We start from the raw sequence: 15,352 nt of genomic DNA, 5'->3' as shown, positions 1-15,352 counted from the left end.
ACGAGTACACAGAAAGGAAACCGATATGTAATTTAGTCATTTGAGTAAACTATCCCTTTAGCATCGGGATTCTTAAAGAAAAAAAGAAAACACCTAACAGCACCATCTAGTGGTCAGAACCTGGAAATATCAGGATGTAGGATGAGGTGTAAAGCTAACATCACCAAATTCACATGACATAGTATGAAGAAACAATACTCCAAGACACAGGTCCATATTACTTGTCAAGAAAATATACTTTTTTAAACCTTTATTTAACTAGACAAGTCAGTTAAAAGAACAACTTATTATTTTCAATGACAGCCTAGGAACAGTGGGTTAACTGCCAGTTTTTTACCTTGTCAGCTTGGGGATTCGATCTTGCAACCTTTTTGGCTACTAGTCCAACGCTCTAACCACTAAGCTACCTGCCGCCCCACTGATTGTTGGGGTGGGATTGGTGCTGGGCATCCGTGGGTAGCTTTACAACGTTTCTTTGGATTCCTCATGTCTTAACTCATTGTTAGAAACAAGTTCGGTCACAATTGGATGTTAGGTAATATATTCATTGACTATTATATAAATCCTATACATTAAAATGGCCAATGTGCGTGCAATCAATTAGCTTAATTTCTTCAAAGATCAAATGACGTTTCAACAAAATAATGTTGCAGGAATGCAAATTATATCTATTTCTAACGACAGACATTTTTTTCAGAACAATCCGAGATGGTCGGTGTCATAGCTTGCTGAAATGAAGTGGAATGACCCCAGTGGAATGACCCCAGTGGACTGACCCCAGTGAGACTGACCCCAGTGGAATGACCCCAATGGAATGACCCCAGTGGACTGACCCCAGTGGAATGACCCCAGTGGACTGACCCCAATGGAATGACCCCAGTGGAATGACCCCAGTGGACTGACCCCAGTGGACTGACCCCAGTGGAATGACCCCAGTGGAATGACCCCAGTAGACTGACCCCAGTGGAATGACCCCAGTGGAATGACCCCAAGTGTAATGACCCCAGTGGAATGACCCCAGAGGAATGACCCCAAGTGGAATGACCCCAGTGGAATGACCCCAGTGGAATGACCCCAAGTGGAATGACCCCAGTGGAATGACCCCAATGGAATGACCCCAGTAGACTGACCCCAGTGGAATGACCCCAGTGAGACTGACCCCAGTGGAATGACCCCAGTGGAATGACCCCAATGGAATGACCCCAGTGGAATGACCCCAGTGGACAGACCCCAGTGGACTGACCCCAGTGGAATGACCCCAGTGGAATGACCCCAATGGAATGACCCCAAGTGTAATGACCCCAGTGGAATGACCCCAGTGGAATGACCCCAGTGGAATGACCCCAGTGGAATGACCCCAAGTGGAATGACCCCAGTGGAATGACCCCAGTGGAATGACCCCAGTAGACTGACCCCAGTGGAATGACCCCAGTGAGTCTGACCCCAGTGCAATGACCCCAGTGGAATGACCCCAATGGAATGACCCCAGTGGAATGACCCCAGTGGACTGACCCCAGTGGAATGACCCCAGTGGAATGACCCCAATGGAATGACCCCAGTGGAATGACCCCAGTGGACTGACCCCAGTGGAATGACCCCAGTAGACTGACCCCAGTGGAATGACCCCAGTGAGTCTGACCCCAGTGCAATGACCCCAGTGGAATGACCCCAATGGAATGACCCCAGTGGAATGACCCCAGTGGACTGACCCCAGTGGAATGACCCCAGTGGAATGACCCCAATGGAATGACCCCAGTGGAATGACCCCAGTGGACTGACCTCAGTGGACTGACCCCAGTGGAATGACCCCAGTGGAATGACCCCAATGGAATGACCCCAGTGGAATGACCCCAGTGGACTGACCCCAGTGAGACTGACCCCAATGGAATTACCCCAGTGGACTGACTCCAGTGAGAATGACCCCAGTAGACTGACCCCAATGGCATGACCCCAGTAGAATGACCCCAGTAGAATGACCCCAGTGGAATGACCCCAGTGGAATGACCCCAAAGCCACACGTTCTAAATGAATAATCAGCACGAAAGAGGAAACTGGTTTCTAAGACTTCTTTGCACTTTGAACTCTGAAAGACCCTTTACGGTTCCTCATTCAAGACCATCATGGAAGACTGTTAAAGGTGTCTTTGAACGACGCTAATGCTAACTAGCCTCTCTTCATGTATTCTTTCAATAAGCAAGGCTAATTTGCTATGCTAACACTAACTAGCCTCTTTTCATATAATTTTTCAATAAGCAAGGCTAATTTGCTATGCTAACACTAACTAGCCACTCTTTATAATGTCTTTGGAATTACATCCCTTTTCCCCAATGGATTTCTCCCAGGTCACAGAGTCTGTATTACAAGAGCCAGCACACTGTATACGTTCAACACATGACCTGGTACAGGCACACCGCTTGTTCACAAGTTTGTGAGTTAAGGATTAGATTTCAGAATGAGGACCAATGAGTCCTCATTCAACGCTTCTCTGATGTCACTTCTCAGATTCAGTGAGTAGTCAGGAACAAGTGGACAAAAAAAAGACTAACAGTGTCCTGCATCATGTCAGGATAGGCCCTTGACGCTAATGCTAACTAGCCTCTCTTCATGTATTTTTTCAATAAGCAAGGCTAATTTGCTATGCTAACACTAACTAGCCACTCTTTGTGTATTTTTCCAATGGGGAAGGCTAATCCGCTATGCTCACAGAGGTTTGGCTTAGCTGCGTTGGATGGAAACTCTTACCGACCTGGTTTGGGCAGACGCTCTCTGTAGAGTTTCAGATTGTCCTGGGCCAGGGCACACAGATTATCGACACTATCCTGTCCTATTGCCTTTTGTAGTCTCTTCTCCCAGTTACGCACCTGTCAAGAAAAAAGGAAATATCCTCACTTATGCAGAATGAATGATGCATCATCAGCAACACAATAGCAGAGACTCTATCTAATGAGATGACAAAAGGTTTGAACAATCTTAGCAACAACGATGATAGCAAATAGAACAAGATACGAAAACTAGGCGATGCTTTACAATATTTCAGTTCTTTGTAGGGCATAAATTATGTAAATACCTTGTATCAGTGAGTAATCCATAAGTAGAGTGTTGCACTGTAATTACATAGCTTTAGTAATTTTCTAAGTCTAAACCTCTATCATAGGTAACCATATGTAAAGTGTTCTTGTTACCTCCAAAGTGTGTTTGGTTTCTATCTCCAAGCAGGTCGAGGATGCAGCAAAATGCTTCTTGTACCAGCTCGTCTCAGTGACGTCCTGAAAGAAAGGTACATTTAAAGCTGAAATCCACATGAGAGGAAACGGTGCCACTATTCAACCCAGCACATACAGTATGTTATATTATTGTTTTTGTTTTGATGGAGAGGAGAAGATGAGGAGGAGAGGAGAGGACAGGAGGAGGAGCATAGATATCGATGGCTGTGATTTTCAGTCCTCTGCACATACGTGTGCGCACACACTCAGACACACTCAGACACACACACACACACACACACACACACACACACACACACACACACACACACACACACACACACGTCGATGTATCATGCTGACCTTTGGGTCCAGGTCCGTTGAGGGTTTGTGTGGACACTCCAGTGCATGTGACCCCACTTCAGCCAGTTTCACCACACTCTCACATCCTTTTCCAAGAGGTAACAGAGACATGCCACGATTCATGACAAACACACAGTAGATGTGGCCATATCTCCAACTGCTGATTAGCTGATATTGATATGAGTGAAATTTGAACATTACAAGATTATTTCAATATAATATAATAATCATATTTGAGAAAGTAATCATCGTTCTGGCTTGTGACCGTGTACCTTGGTATGCAAAGAAGCACTTGACCAGCGCAGAAGACATGGTCTTATCCAGGTCGTGTTCCAGAACCTTCCAGCTGTCTCCGAGGGGACACTCGTTTAGCGGGTCGACCTTCGACCTTCTCGCCAGCATGTCAATGTAGGGGGCTGAGAACAGGTGCTGTGGATCACTGCAGAAAACAGTGTTAGAGTCTCAATTGATGAGAAAGAATTCATGCACATTGATAAATAACCTTGCCTGAGACCAGGGCCCATATTCATAAAACGACTCAGAGTATGAGTGCTGATCTAGGATCAGCTTTTTCCTTTCAGATAATATTGAATATTCTTTTATAAACAGGGGGGACTTGATCCTAGATCAGCACTACTCTGAGCTTCTGTGTGACTATGGGCCCTGAAGAGTAAGAGATCTGGGTTCGAACCTGGTTGGTCACACATATAGTATAGTAACGTCATATTGAAAATTGGACATCGAAGTCAGTTCCACTGCTTTTTTTCTTAATTCTTCCCCTCTTATCAGGGACTAATTTAGTGGGTACCACTAATTATCAGGTAGAAGAGAACACCAGCAGTACTCTGGAACTCCATGGTGGGATTAGAAAACCCTTGCTATAGTAACTTTACCTCCAGGGTAGGATTAGAATACCCCTGCTATAGTAACTTTATCTCCAGGGTAGGATTAGAATACCCCTGCTATAGTAACTTTACCTACAGGGTAGGATTAGAATACCCCTGCTATAGTAACTTTAGCTCCAGGGTAGGATTAGAATACCCCTGCTATAGTAACTTTACCTCCAGGGTAGGATTAGAATACCCCTGCTATAGTAACTTTATCTCCAGGGTAGGATTAGAATACCCCTGCTATAGTAACTTTACCTACAGGGTAGGATTAGAATACCCTTGCTATAGTAACTTTATCTCAAGGGTAGGATTAGAATACCCCTGCTATAGTAACTTTACCTACAGGGTAGGATTAGAATACCCCTGCTATAGTAACTTTACCTACAGGGAAGGATTAGAATACCCCTGCTATAGTAACTTTACCTCCAGGGTAGGATTAGAATACCCCTGCTATAGTAACTTTACCTACAGGGTAGGATTAGAATACCCCTGCTATAGTAACTTTACCTACAGGGTAGGATTAGAATACCCCTGCTATAGTAACTATCTCCATGGTAGGATTAGAATACCCCTGTTATAGTAACTTTATCTCCAGGGTAGGATTAGAATACCCCTGCTATAGTAACTATCTCCATGGTAGGATTAGAATACCCCTGCTATAGTAACTTTACCTCCAGGGTAGGATTAGAATACCCCTGCTATAGTCACTATCTCCAGGGTAGGATTAGAATACCCCTGCTATAGTAACTTTACCTACAGGGTAGGATTAGAATACCCCTGCTATAGTAACTTTATCTCCAGGGTAGGATTAGAATACCCCTGCTATAGTAACTTTACCTCCAGGGTAGGATTAGAATACCCCTGCTATAGTAACTTTACCTCCAGGGTAGGATTAGAATACCCCTGCTATAGTAACTTTACCTCCAGGGTAGGATTAGAATACCCCTGCTATAGTAACTTTACCTCCAGGGTAGGATTAGAATACCCCTGCTATAGTAACTTTACCTCCAGGGTAGGATTAGAATACCCCTGCTATAGTAACTATCTCCATGGTAGGATTAGAATACCCCTGCTATAGTAACTTTATCTCCATGGTAGGATTAGAATACCCCTGCTATAGTAACTTTACCTCCAGGGTAGGATTAGAATACCCCTGCTATAGTAACTTTATCTCCATGGTAGGATTAGAATACCCCTGCTATAGTAACTTTACCTCCAGGGTAGGATTAGAATACCCCTGCTATAGTAACTTTACCTCCATGGTAGGATTAGAATACCCCTGCTATAGTAACTTTACCTCCAGGGTAGGATTAGAATACCCCTGCTATAGTAACTTTACCTCCAGGGTAGGATTAGAATACCCCTGCTATAGTAACTTTATCTCCAGGGTAGGATTAGAATACCCCTGCTATAGTAACTTTATCTCCAGGGTAGGATTAGAATACCCCTGCTATAGTAACTTTACCTCCAGGGTAGGATTAGAATACCCCTGCTATAGTAACTTTATCTCCAGGGTAGGATTAGAATACCCCTGCTATAGTAACTTTACCTCCAGGGTAGGATTAGAATACCCCTGCTATAGTAACTTTATCTCCATGGTAGGATTAGAATACCCCTGCTATAGTAACTTTATCTCCAGGGTAGGATTAGAATACCCCTGCTATAGTAACTTTACCTCCAGGGTAGGATTAGAATACCCCTGCTATAGTAACTATCTCCATGGTAGGATTAGAATACCCCTGCTATAGTAACTTTACCTCCAGGGTAGGATTAGAATACCCCTGCTATAGTAACTTCATCTCCAGGGTAGGATTAGAATACCCCTGCTATAGTAACTTTATCTCCAGGGTAGGATTAGAATACCCCTGCTATAGTAACTATCTCCATGATAGGATTAGAATACCCCTGCTATAGTAACTTTATCTCCAGGGTAGGATTAGAATACCCCTGCTATAGTAACTTTACCTCCAGGGTAGGATTAGAATACCCCTGCTATAGTAACTTTACCTCCAGGGTAGGATTAGAATACCCCTGCTATAGTAACTTTACCTCCAGGGTAGGATTAGAATACCCCTGCTATAGTAACTTTATCTCCAGGGTAGGATTAGAATACCCCTGCTATAGTAACTTTATCTCCATGGTAGGATTAGAATACCCCTGCTATAGTAACTTTACCTCCAGGGTAGGATTAGAATACCCCTGCTATAGTAACTTTACCTCCAGGGTAGGATTAGAATACCCCTGCTATAGTAACTTTATCTCCATGGTAGGATTAGAATACCCCTGCTATAGTAACTTTACCTCCAGGGTAGGATTAGAATACCCCTGCTATAGTAACTTTACCTCCAGGGTAGGATTAGAATACCCCTGCTATAGTAACTTTACCTACAGGGTAGGATTAGAATACCCCTGCTATAGTAACTATCTCCATGATAGGATTAGAATACCCCTGCTATAGTAACTTTATCTCCAGGGTAGGATTAGAATACCCCTGCTATAGTAACTTTACCTCCAGGGTAGGATTAGAATACCCCTGCTATAGTAACTATCTCCAGGGTAGGATTAGAATACCCCTGCTATAGTAACTTTACCTCCAGGGTAGGATTAGAATACCCCTGCTATAGTAACTTTACCTACAGGGTAGGATTAGAATACCCCTGCTATAGTAACTTTACCTACAGGGTAGGATTAGAATACCCCTGCTATAGTAACTTTACCTACAGGGTAGGATTAGAATACCCCTGCTATAGTAACTTTACCTACAGGGTAGGATTAGAATACCCCTGCTATAGTAACTTTACCTACAGGGTAGGATTAGAATACCCCTGCTATAGTAACTTTACCTCCATGATAGGATTAGAATACCCCTGCTATAGTAACTTTATCTCCAGGGTAGGATTAGAATACCCCTGCTATAGTAACTATCTCCATGATAGGATTAGAATACCCCTGCTATAGTAACTATCTCCAGGGTAGGATTAGAATACCCCTGCTATAGTAACTTTACCTACAGGGTAGGATTAGAATACCCCTGCTATAGTAACTTTACCTCCAGGGTAGGATTAGAATACCCCTGCTATAGTAACTTTATCTCCAGGGTAGGATTAGAATACCCCTGCTATAGTAACTTTATCTCCATGGTAGGATTAGAATACCCCTGCTATAGTAACTTTACCTCCAGGGTAGGATTAGAATACCCCTGCTATAGTAACTTTACCTCCAGGGTAGGATTAGAATACCCCTGCTATAGTAACTTTATCTCCATGGTAGGATTAGAATACCCCTGCTATAGTAACTTTACCTCCAGGGTAGGATTAGAATACCCCTGCTATAGTAACTTTACCTCCAGGGTAGGATTAGAATACCCCTGCTATAGTAACTTTACCTACAGGGTAGGATTAGAATACCCCTGCTATAGTAACTATCTCCATGATAGGATTAGAATACCCCTGCTATAGTAACTTTATCTCCAGGGTAGGATTAGAATACCCCTGCTATAGTAACTTTACCTCCAGGGTAGGATTAGAATACCCCTGCTATAGTAACTATCTCCAGGGTAGGATTAGAATACCCCTGCTATAGTAACTTTACCTCCAGGGTAGGATTAGAATACCCCTGCTATAGTAACTTTACCTACAGGGTGGGATTAGAATACCCCTGCTATAGTAACTTTACCTACAGGGTAGGATTAGAATACCCCTGCTATAGTAACTTTACCTACAGGGTAGGATTAGAATACCCCTGCTATAGTAACTTTACCTACAGGGTAGGATTAGAATACCCCTGCTATAGTAACTTTACCTACAGGGTAGGATTAGAATACCCCTGCTATAGTAACTTTACCTCCATGATAGGATTAGAATACCCCTGCTATAGTAACTTTATCTCCAGGGTAGGATTAGAATACCCCTGCTATAGTAACTATCTCCATGATAGGATTAGAATACCCCTGCTATAGTAACTATCTCCAGGGTAGGATTAGAATACCCCTGCTATAGTAACTTTACCTACAGGGTAGGATTAGAATACCCCTGCTATAGTAACTTTACCTCCAGGGTAGGATTAGAATACCCCTGCTATAGTAACTTTATCTCCATGGTAGGATTAGAATACCCCTGCTATAGTAACTTTACCTCCAGGGTAGGATTAGAATACCCCTGCTATAGTAACTATCTCCATGATAGGATTAGAATACCCCTGCTATAGTAACTATCTCCATGATAGGATTAGAATACCCCTGCTATAGTAACTTTATCTCCAGGGTAGGATTAGAATACCCCTGCTATAGTAACTTTACCTCCAGGGTAGGATTAGAATACCCCTGCTATAGTAACTATCTCCATGATAGGATTAGAATACCCCTGCTATAGTAACTTTACCTCCAGGGTAGGATTAGAATACCCCTGCTATAGTAACTTTATCTCCATGATAGGATTAGAATACCCCTGCTATAGTAACTTTACCTCCAGGGTAGGATTAGAATACCCCTGCTATAGTAACTTTATCTCCATGGTAGGATTAGAATACCCCTGCTATAGTAACTATCTCCATGGTAGGATTAGAATACCCCTGCTATAGTAACTTTACCTCCAGGGTAGGATTAGAATACCCCTGCTATAGTAACTTCATCTCCAGGGTAGGATTAGAATACCCCTGCAATAGTCACTATCTCCATGGTAGGATTAGAATACCCCTGCTATAGTCACTATCTCCATGGTAGGATTAGAATACCCCTGCTATAGTAACTTTATCTCCATGGTAGGATTAGAATACCCCTGCTATAGTAACTTTACCTCCAGGGTAGGATTAGAATACCCCTGCTATAGTAACTTTATCTCCATGGTAGGATTAGAATACCCCTGCTATAGTAACTTTACCTCCAGGGTAGGATTAGAATACCCCTGCTATAGTAACTTTACCTACAGGGTAGGATTAGAATACCCCTGCTATAGTAACTTTACCTCCAGGGTAGGATTAGAATACCCCTGCTATAGTAACTATCTCCATGGTAGGATTAGAATACCCCTGCTATAGTAACTTTATCTCCATGGTAGGATTAGAATACCCCTGCTATAGTAACTTTACCTCCAGGGTAGGATTAGAATACCCCTGCTATAGTAACTTTATCTCCATGGTAGGATTAGAATACCCCTGCTATAGTAACTTTACCTCCAGGGTAGGATTAGAATACCCCTGCTATAGTAACTATCTCCAGGGTAGGATTAGAATACCCCTGCTATAGTAACTTTATCTCCATGGTAGGATTAGAATACCCCTGCTATAGTAACTTTACCTCCAGGGTAGGATTAGAATACCCCTGCTATAGTCACTATCTCCATGGTAGGATTAGAATACCCCTGCTATAGTAACTTTATCTCCATGGTAGGATTAGAATACCCCTGCTATAGTAACTTTACCTCCAGGGTAGGATTAGAATACCCCTGCTATAGTAACTTTATCTCCATGGTAGGATTAGAATACCCCTGCTATAGTAACTTTACCTCCAGGGTAGGATTAGAATACCCCTGCTATAGTAACTTTACCTACAGGGTAGGATTAGAATACCCCTGCTATAGTAACTTTACCTCCAGGGTAGGATTAGAATACCCCTGCTATAGTAACTATCTCCATGGTAGGATTAGAATACCCCTGCTATAGTAACTTTACCTCCAGGGTAGGATTAGAATACCCCTGCTATAGTAACTTTACCTCCAGGGTAGGATTAGAATACCCCTGCTATAGTAACTTTACCTCCAGGGTAGGATTAGAATACCCCTGCTATAGTAACTTTACCTCCATGGTAGGATTAGAATACCCCTGCTATAGTAACTATCTCCATGGTAGGATTAGAATACCCCTGCTATAGTAACTTTATCTCCATGGTAGGATTAGAATACCCCTGCTATAGTAACTTTACCTCCAGGGTAGGATTAGAATACCCCTGCTATAGTAACTTTATCTCCATGGTAGGATTAGAATAACCCTGCTATAGTAACTTTACCTCCAGGGTAGGATTAGAATACCCCTGCTATAGTAACTTTACCTCCATGGTAGGATTAGAATACCCCTGCTATAGTAACTTTACCTCCAGGGTAGGATTAGAATACCCCTGCTATAGTAACTTTATCTCCAGGGTAGGATTAGAATACCCCTGCTATAGTAACTTTATCTCCAGGGTAGGATTAGAATACCCCTGCTATAGTAACTTTACCTCCAGGGTAGGATTAGAATACCCCTGCTATAGTAACTTTATCTCCAGGGTAGGATTAGAATACCCCTGCTATAGTAACTTTACCTCCAGGGTAGGATTAGAATACCCCTGCTATAGTAACTTTATCTCCAGGGTAGGATTAGAATACCCCTGCTATAGTAACTTTATCTCCAGGGTAGGATTAGAATACCCCTGCTATAGTAACTTTACCTCCAGGGTAGGATTAGAATACCCCTGCTATAGTAACTTTATCTCCAGGGTAGGATTAGAATACCCCTGCTATAGTAACTTTATCTCCAGGGTAGGATTAGAATACCCCTGCTATAGTAACTTTATCTCCATGGTAGGATTAGAATACCCCTGCTATAGTAACTTTATCTCCAGGGTAGGATTAGAATACCCCTGCTATAGTAACTTTACCTCCAGGGTAGGATTAGAATACCCCTGCTATAGTAACTATCTCCATGGTAGGATTAGAATACCCCTGCTATAGTAACTTTACCTCCAGGGTAGGATTAGAATACCCCTGCTATAGTAACTTTATCTCCAGGGTAGGATTAGAATACCCCTGCTATAGTAACTTTATCTCCAGGGTAGGATTAGAATACCCCTGCTATAGTAACTATCTCCATGATAGGATTAGAATACCCCTGCTATAGTAACTTTATCTCCAGGGTAGGATTAGAATACCCCTGCTATAGTAACTTTACCTCCAGGGTAGGATTAGAATACCCCTGCTATAGTAACTTTACCTCCAGGGTAGGATTAGAATACCCCTGCTATAGTAACTTTACCTCCAGGGTAGGATTAGAATACCCCTGCTATAGTAACTTTATCTCCAGGGTAGGATTAGAATACCCCTGCTATAGTAACTTTATCTCCATGGTAGGATTAGAATACCCCTGCTATAGTAACTTTACCTCCAGGGTAGGATTAGAATACCCCTGCTATAGTAACTTTACCTCCAGGGTAGGATTAGAATACCCCTGCTATAGTAACTTTATCTCCATGGTAGGATTAGAATACCCCTGCTATAGTAACTTTACCTCCAGGGTAGGATTAGAATACCCCTGCTATAGTAACTTTACCTCCAGGGTAGGATTAGAATACCCCTGCTATAGTAACTTTACCTACAGGGTAGGATTAGAATACCCCTGCTATAGTAACTATCTCCATGATAGGATTAGAATACCCCTGCTATAGTAACTTTATCTCCAGGGTAGGATTAGAATACCCCTGCTATAGTAACTTTACCTCCAGGGTAGGATTAGAATACCCCTGCTATAGTAACTATCTCCAGGGTAGGATTAGAATACGCCTGCTATAGTAACTTTACCTCCAGGGTAGGATTAGAATACCCCTGCTATAGTAACTTTACCTACAGGGTAGGATTAGAATACCCCTGCTATAGTAACTTTACCTACAGGGTAGGATTAGAATACCCCTGCTATAGTAACTTTACCTACAGGGTAGGATTAGAATACCCCTGCTATAGTAACTTTACCTACAGGGTAGGATTAGAATACCCCTGCTATAGTAACTTTACCTACAGGGTAGGATTAGAATACCCCTGCTATAGTAACTTTACCTCCATGATAGGATTAGAATACCCCTGCTATAGTAACTTTATCTCCAGGGTAGGATTAGAATACCCCTGCTATAGTAACTATCTCCATGATAGGATTAGAATACCCCTGCTATAGTAACTATCTCCAGGGTAGGATTAGAATACCCCTGCTATAGTAACTTTACCTACAGGGTAGGATTAGAATACCCCTGCTATAGTAACTTTACCTCCAGGGTAGGATTAGAATACCCCTGCTATAGTAACTTTATCTCCATGGTAGGATTAGAATACCCCTGCTATAGTAACTTTACCTCCAGGGTAGGATTAGAATACCCCTGCTATAGTAACTATCTCCATGATAGGATTAGAATACCCCTGCTATAGTAACTATCTCCATGATAGGATTAGAATACCCCTGCTATAGTAACTTTATCTCCATGGTAGGATTAGAATACCCCTGCTATAGTAACTTTACCTCCAGGGTAGGATTAGAATACCCCTGCTATAGTAACTTTACCTCCAGGGTAGGATTAGAATACCCCTGCTATAGTAACTTTATCTCCATGGTAGGATTAGAATACCCCTGCTATAGTAACTTTACCTCCAGGGTAGGATTAGAATACCCCTGCTATAGTAACTTTACCTCCAGGGTAGGATTAGAATACCCCTGCTATAGTAACTTTACCTACAGGGTAGGATTAGAATACCCCTGCTATAGTAACTATCTCCATGATAGGATTAGAATACCCCTGCTATAGTAACTTTATCTCCAGGGTAGGATTAGAATACCCCTGCTATAGTAACTTTACCTCCAGGGTAGGATTAGAATACCCCTGCTATAGTAACTATCTCCAGGGTAGGATTAGAATACGCCTGCTATAGTAACTTTACCTCCAGGGTAGGATTAGAATACCCCTGCTATAGTAACTTTACCTACAGGGTAGGATTAGAATACCCCTGCTATAGTAACTTTACCTACAGGGTAGGATTAGAATACCCCTGCTATAGTAACTTTACCTACAGGGTAGGATTAGAATACCCCTGCTATAGTAACTTTACCTACAGGGTAGGATTAGAATACCCCTGCTATAGTAACTTTACCTACAGGGTAGGATTAGAATACCCCTGCTATAGTAACTTTACCTCCATGATAGGATTAGAATACCCCTGCTATAGTAACTTTATCTCCAGGGTAGGATTAGAATACCCCTGCTATAGTAACTATCTCCATGATAGGATTAGAATACCCCTGCTATAGTAACTATCTCCAGGGTAGGATTAGAATACCCCTGCTATAGTAACTTTACCTACAGGGTAGGATTAGAATACCCCTGCTATAGTAACTTTACCTCCAGGGTAGGATTAGAATACCCCTGCTATAGTAACTTTATCTCCATGGTAGGATTAGAATACCCCTGCTATAGTAACTTTACCTCCAGGGTAGGATTAGAATACCCCTGCTATAGTAACTATCTCCATGATAGGATTAGAATACCCCTGCTATAGTAACTATCTCCATGATAGGATTAGAATACCCCTGCTATAGTAACTTTATCTCCAGGGTAGGATTAGAATACCCCTGCTATAGTAACTTTACCTCCAGGGTAGGATTAGAATACCCCTGCTATAGTAACTATCTCCATGATAGGATTAGAATACCCCTGCTATAGTAACTTTACCTCCAGGGTAGGATTAGAATACCCCTGCTATAGTAACTTTATCTCCATGATAGGATTAGAATACCCCTGCTATAGTAACTTTACCTCCAGGGTAGGATTAGAATACCCCTGCTATAGTAACTTTATCTCCATGGTAGGATTAGAATACCCCTGCTATAGTAACTTTACCTCCAGGGTAGGATTAGAATACCCCTGCTATAGTAACTATCTCCAGGGTAGGATTAGAATACCCCTGCTATAGTAACTTTATCTCCAGGGTAGGATTAGAATACCCCTGCTATAGTCACTATCTCCATGGTAGGATTAGAATACCCCTGCTATAGTCACTATCTCCATGGTAGGATTAGAATACCCCTGCTATAGTAACTTTATCTCCATGGTAGGATTAGAATACCCCTGCTATAGTAACTTTACCTCCAGGGTAGGATTAGAATACCCCTGCTATAGTAACTTTATCTCCATGGTAGGATTAGAATACCCCTGCTATAGTAACTTTACCTCCAGGGTAGGATTAGAATACCCCTGCTATAGTAACTATCTCCAGGGTAGGATTAGAATACCCCTGCTATAGTAACTTTATCTCCAGGGTAGGATTAGAATACCCCTGCTATAGTAACTTTATCTCCAGGGTAGGATTATAATACCCCTGCTATAGTAACTATCTCCATGGTAGGATTAGAATAACCCTGCTATAGTAACTTTACCTCCAGGGTAGGATTAGAATACCCCTGCTATAGTAACTTTATCTCCAGGGTAGGATTAGAATACCCCTGCTATAGTAACTTTATCTCCATGGTAGGATTAGAATACCCCTGCTATAGTCACTATCTCCAGGGTAGGATTAGAATACCCCTGCTATAGTCACTATCTCCAGGGTAGGATTAGAATACCCCTGCTATAGTCACTCTACCTCTGGTTGATGGATATGGGTCTGTAGAGGGCCGTCAGAGTGACAGGGCACTCATAGGAGACCTGCTCTTTCACATCACTGAAAGACACAGCCATGGGAATCTGCTCTCGCATCACCAACACATAGTACATCTGGGAGTGGTTTTGAAAGAGACGTTCTTTAATCCATCAGGAATTACTGAATATTTGATGTATCATTATATCTAAAGTACAAAGATTTAGCAAAGGTTTCCATAAAAAACGTTGCCAGTACAGTAGCAGTTTGTGTTATTACCTGAGAATTGCTGCCATCTGCTGACAAGACCTTGATACTGACGACAGTTTCTCCAACAGTCAATGGAGAAGGTTGGGAATCACTTTCTTCATTCACTGAAACTTTCATGTTTTTATCAGGAACTTTGGGCAGTATGGTCACCGAATTACAGTAGAAAGGAACTGTGCCTAAATGAAAAGATTACCAGTTTTTTTTTTTAACAGCACATTATATAAGTCATAGAATAAAATAGAAAACATACTTTATTTTCATATAT

At 42.1% G+C, this 15,352-nt stretch overlaps 1 protein-coding gene and 1 long non-coding RNA gene across 2 annotated transcripts in view; both read right to left on the bottom strand.

The window, feature by feature from the left end:
- The window catches only part of LOC118942075 (uncharacterized), a 784,985-nt gene that overhangs the window by 321,107 nt on the left and 448,526 nt on the right, over nucleotides 1–15,352 (bottom strand). The gene's annotated exons all lie outside the window — the stretch shown is intronic.
- The window catches only part of LOC110499605 (uncharacterized), a 30,333-nt gene that overhangs the window by 14,278 nt on the left and 703 nt on the right, over nucleotides 1–15,352 (bottom strand). Inside the window, exons 3-8 of the mRNA XM_090213140.1 lie at nucleotides 15,097–15,263; nucleotides 14,824–14,954; nucleotides 3,839–4,005; nucleotides 3,567–3,652; nucleotides 3,183–3,266; nucleotides 2,747–2,861 (exon numbers count right to left, since the gene is read on the bottom strand). Of these exons, the coding sequence (XP_090069266.1) occupies nucleotides 2,747–2,861; nucleotides 3,183–3,266; nucleotides 3,567–3,652; nucleotides 3,839–4,005; nucleotides 14,824–14,954; nucleotides 15,097–15,263 (750 nt within the window). The remainder of the gene's footprint in view (nucleotides 1–2,746; nucleotides 2,862–3,182; nucleotides 3,267–3,566; nucleotides 3,653–3,838; nucleotides 4,006–14,823; nucleotides 14,955–15,096; nucleotides 15,264–15,352) is intronic.

This window comes from Oncorhynchus mykiss, chromosome 20, assembly GCF_057628025.1.
Source record: "Oncorhynchus mykiss isolate SJ-2025 chromosome 20, ASM5762802v1, whole genome shotgun sequence".
Lineage (NCBI taxonomy): Eukaryota > Metazoa > Chordata > Actinopteri > Salmoniformes > Salmonidae > Oncorhynchus > Oncorhynchus mykiss.
The sequence above is the reverse complement of the archived record's forward strand: the minus strand, read 5'-3'. Positions and strand labels throughout refer to the sequence as shown.